Source organism: Diceros bicornis, chromosome 17 (genome assembly GCF_020826845.1).
Source record: "Diceros bicornis minor isolate mBicDic1 chromosome 17, mDicBic1.mat.cur, whole genome shotgun sequence".
Classification (NCBI taxonomy): Eukaryota; Metazoa; Chordata; class Mammalia; order Perissodactyla; family Rhinocerotidae; genus Diceros; species Diceros bicornis.
In genome coordinates this window covers 21108372-21113042 of record NC_080756.1, presented here as the reverse complement: position 1 = coordinate 21113042, position 4671 = coordinate 21108372, and the positions used below count along the sequence as shown (strand labels likewise).

Sequence of the window (4671 nt, the reverse complement as noted above, 5' to 3'; positions counted from 1 at the left end):
TCCACTCCACTCCCTCTGGACTTAGGACCAGTGTTCCACACTGGGAACATGGGCTGCTGTCTTCAAGATGGCCACTGGGCCTGGGATGGGGTTAGGCAAAGGGCAAACAAAAATGCCACACAGCTTTCCTACTATTTCTAAGTTGCTTTTTCTTGATCCAGTGTTCACTTAGTTGCTGTAAACCCTTAACTGTTTCCAGAGTGCTGACAAAGTTGGTCCTGACAGTTTCTGCTTGTTTTCTGATGTTTCTGCAGGGGAACAGGAGCTTGGAGCTCCATACTCTGTCATTTTGCTGAAGCTGTTCTCTGTTATTCTTTTTATTTCCAGACTACAGTCTCTCTAAATGGCCTTGGGGAACCACAGCACCATCACTGAGTTCATCCTCCTTGGACTGTCTGCAGACCCCCATGTCCAGGCTCTGTCCTTCGTGCTGTTCCTAGCAATTTACCTCCTGACCCTGCTGGGGAACCTGATGATGCTGCTAGTGATCAGGACTGATTCTCATCTCCATACACCCATGTACTTCTTCCTGAGTCACCTCTCTTTCCTGGATATTTGCTACTCCTCAGTCACCGTGCCCAAGCTGCTGGAGAATCTCCTGTCTCAGAAGAAAATGATCTCTGTTGGGAGCTGTCTAGCACAAGTCTTCTTTTTGTTTGACACTGGGGGCACTGAAGCCTGCCTGCTCACAGTGATGGCCTATGACCGCTACGCTGCCATCTGCCGCCCTCTGCTCTATGGCCAGATGATGAGCAATCAGCTCTGTATGGGGCTGGTCTGTGGTTCCTGGGGCCTGGGGTTTCTGGATGCATTCATCAACATCCTTCTAGCTATGGACTTTGACTTCTGTAGGGATCAGTCCATCCCCCACTACAGCTGTGAGCTGCCCTCTCTCTTCCATCTGTCCTGCTCTGACGTCTCCACCAGTTTTACTCTTCTGCTCTGCTCCAGTCTCCTGCATGGGCTAGGAACCTGTTTCCTGGTCATAGTCTCCTACACCCTCATTGTCTCTGCCATCCTGGGTATCAGATCCTCCTCAGGGAGAATCAAGGCCTTCTCCACCTGCTCCTCCCACCTCACTGCAGTGCTTCTGTTTTATGGTTCAGCTTTCTTTCGCTATGTCATGCCAACCTCAGGTTCACCACTGGAGTTGATCTTCTCAGTACAGTACAGTGTGGTCACTCCCTTAATGAATCCCCTCATCTATAGCCTGAAAAACAATGAAGTGAAAGCAGCTGTGAGAAGGACCTTTAGAAAATATCTCCAATATTAGCTGACCAAAGACAGAAGATGATGTAGAGTTAATTGATTATAGCAAGATATCTTGTTAGTTGACAATAAGAGAATTTCCTGATTGTCCTGATATTGGATCTAATAAAAGTATCTTAGAAATTCACAAAGATATTTGGAGATAAGGTGGAGAAAGATGGTTCAGATTCATTCTGGCTTAGGGGCAGGGCAAAGCATCAGATACCCACATTAATCCAACAATTTTCCTTGGATAGTCTTTTGGTTGCTTTGATGGGTCTTCATCCCAGTCTGTTTCTCTTTACTATGCAGTTCAGTGAACAGCATGGAATAAAGTCACCAGTAAAGTCCCTATCATATCACAGAAGGGAGCATATAAAACAAACCTGTTAAATCTTCAATCTGGGGGAGGTGAGAGAATTAGAAAGGAGGGAAGTGCAATAGTAGCTAACAGTGGTATTTGGATTTAGAGAGACCCGGGCAAGATGGGAGCATCCAGGGAAATAAGACAGCTCAGCTATAGGAGGATCTATCATGGGATCCACTAAAAGCAAGTTTCTAAAGTACGCTAGAAAATAAAACAAAGAAATATCAAGACTATGATTTCATAAGATAGACAATTTAGGGAAAAGACTTTTTGCTATTTGAGCAAAATGTTAGGATCAAGAGGATAAGACATAGCTTGAGGATGAAAAAGGAAGGTACAACAAAAGAGTAAGAGAGTGAAGAACAGAATTAGAAATCCAGGCCAGCTGGGCAATGCAGACCGCTGGTTAACTTAAGTTTAGGATGTGCCTGATCTGATCAGAATACAATGACTGCTGGGGGCTGCAGTGAAGGATGGAAGTTCTCCCTAAAATTCCACCGTAAGGCACAACATTGAGTCTTAAGGATAAAGGGATTTGGGGAGAAGATTTTCCAAAGTCTGGAGACACAAAGTTTTCCAATTTAAGTATATAACAGCTTAGATTGGTGGTCTTCTCCTTCCCTTTCTTTGCCCTTCCCTCTTCTTGATGCCCCTTTTCCCATCCAGGCACCCAGTGCCCTCAAACCACCTCTTCAGAATCCCCTTTCCATAGTCTCCCTGAATTTTAAGAGTCAAATCAGATTACCTAAACACAATTCAACTAGAGGAAATACCCTTAAAAGTCACTTTTTCTTAATGACCCGTGCTTTTAGTGACATTTTCATTTAGACACCTCTGTCAAAAAAATTCCAAATTTCTTATCAATAGAAGTAACTCAAGCCCACCAGCATATTGTCTGTTTGAGGATATATTTTTTTTGTTTGGGGGATTATAAGGATTGTGACCAATGGGTCCAAAAGTAATTTCCTCTTGAATGCCACAGTAGAGCAACTGTTTATCATATGTTGTCTTAATACATTTTCTAATAAAATTAGATTTTATAAACTTTGCCTTTTTTACTGTCATTCTCACATTTGCTCAAATTTTAACATGTAATTTTATTAATCAGATTGGCACCGACTCAACACATTGATCCCCAGTGAGGTTTAGCTGTATTGAGAGTAAAGAACACAATTGATACCTGGGATCATTTTAAAATCTAGCTCACATTATTTCTCAATATACTTAATCATAACATAATAGACTTAATAATATTTATTAGTATACATCATTTTTGAAGCAAATTTAAAATATAATTTATAATTATAATACAAACCAAATAAACATGAAAATGACCAAAAAAATAATTTCATTCAACAAGGAAAACCATTATTAACATTAGGTACATGTCCTTACCAGTATTTCAGAGTTTTTTCCTACACATAAAGTCTGTTATGCAACTGGTTTATCTAGCAGACTCATCTCATTGGGGTATATCTGTGAAAGAATTTTGCAACTCTATCCTGTTCATTTTCGCTTTGCCATTCCTTAATAATATCTTGAATCTTTGCTTCTTTTCTGCCATATTGCCCAAATTGCTGGAAATCCAAAATATATAAAGAATTTATACAATATAATAGCAAAAAAACAAATAACCCAATTTAAAAATGGGCATTGAATCTGAGTAGATATTTTTTCAAAGAAGACATACAATGGCCAAAAGTTGCTTGACATTGCTAATCAGCAGGGAAATGAAATCAAAACCACATTGAGATATCACCTCACATCTATTAGGATGGCTATTTTCAAAAAGATCAGAGTGCTGGCAAGAATATGGAGCAAAGGGAATCCTTGTGCACTGTTGGTGGGAATGTAAAATGGTAGAGCCACTATGGAAAACAATATGGAAGTTCCTCAAAAAATTAAAAATAGAACTACCACATGATCCAGCAATCCCACTTCTGGGTATATTTACAAAAGAAATGATATCAGTATCTTGAGGAGACACCTGGACTCCCGTGTTCATTGCATCATTATTTACAATAACCAAGATATGGAAAGCTAGGTATCCACGGACAGATGAAAGGAAAAAAAATGTAGTATATCTATATACACAATGGAATATTATTTAGCCATTTAAAAATATGAAATCCTGCCATTTGTGACAACATGGATAAACCTGGCGGTCATTATGCTAAGTGAAATAAGCAAGACACAGAAAGACAAAAACTGTATGATCTCACTTATATGTAGAATTTTTAAAAGCCAAACTTACAGAACCAGAGAGTATAACTGCGGTTGCTAGGGGATGGAGGATGGGGAAATGAGGAGATCTTGGTCAAAGAGTATAGACTATATAAGACAAAAAATTCTAGGGATTTAATGTACAGTATGGTGACAATAGTTAATAATATTGCATTTTATACCTGAAATTTGCTAAGAGAATAGATCTCAAGAGTCCTCGCCACACACAAACAGAAAAGGTCACTATGTGAGGTGATGGATATGTTAATTAACCTGATTGTGATAATCATTCACATTGCATATGTATATTAAGTCATCACATCGTATGCCTTAAAAATCACAGTGTACAATCTAAATTTACACAATTTTCATTTATCAATCATAACTCAATAAAGCTGAGGAATGCAAGAATAATTGAACATCTGCAAATCAATCAATATGATACACCACATTAACAAAATGAAGAATAAAAATCATACGGTCATCTCAATAGATGCAGAAAAAAGTATTTGACAAAATTCAACATACATTTATGATAAAAATTCTCAACAAATTGGGTATAGAGGGAAGGTACCTCAACATAAAAGGCTATATATGACAAGCTGACAGCTAACATCATACTCAACAATGAAATGCTGAAAGCTTTTTCTCTAAGATCAGGAGCAAGACAAGGATGCCCACTCTCACCGCTTTTATTCAACATAATATCGGAAGACCAAGCCAGAACAATTAGTCAAGAAGAAGAAATAGAAGTCTTCCTTTCCAAGTTGGAAAGGAAGAAATAAAACAGTCACTATTTGCAGATGACATAATATTGTATATAGAAAACCCTA

At 38.7% G+C, this 4671-nt stretch overlaps 1 protein-coding gene across 1 annotated transcript; it reads left to right on the top strand.

Annotated features, from left to right (window-relative positions):
• Positions 1 to 343: 343 nt before the first annotated feature.
• Positions 344 to 1273, top strand: LOC131415734 (olfactory receptor 8S1-like). Its single transcript, XM_058557554.1, has one exon. It carries the CDS (start codon positions 344 to 346, stop codon positions 1271 to 1273), a length of 930 nt encoding a protein of 309 aa, XP_058413537.1.
• The last annotated feature ends 3398 nt before the right edge of the window (positions 1274 to 4671 follow it).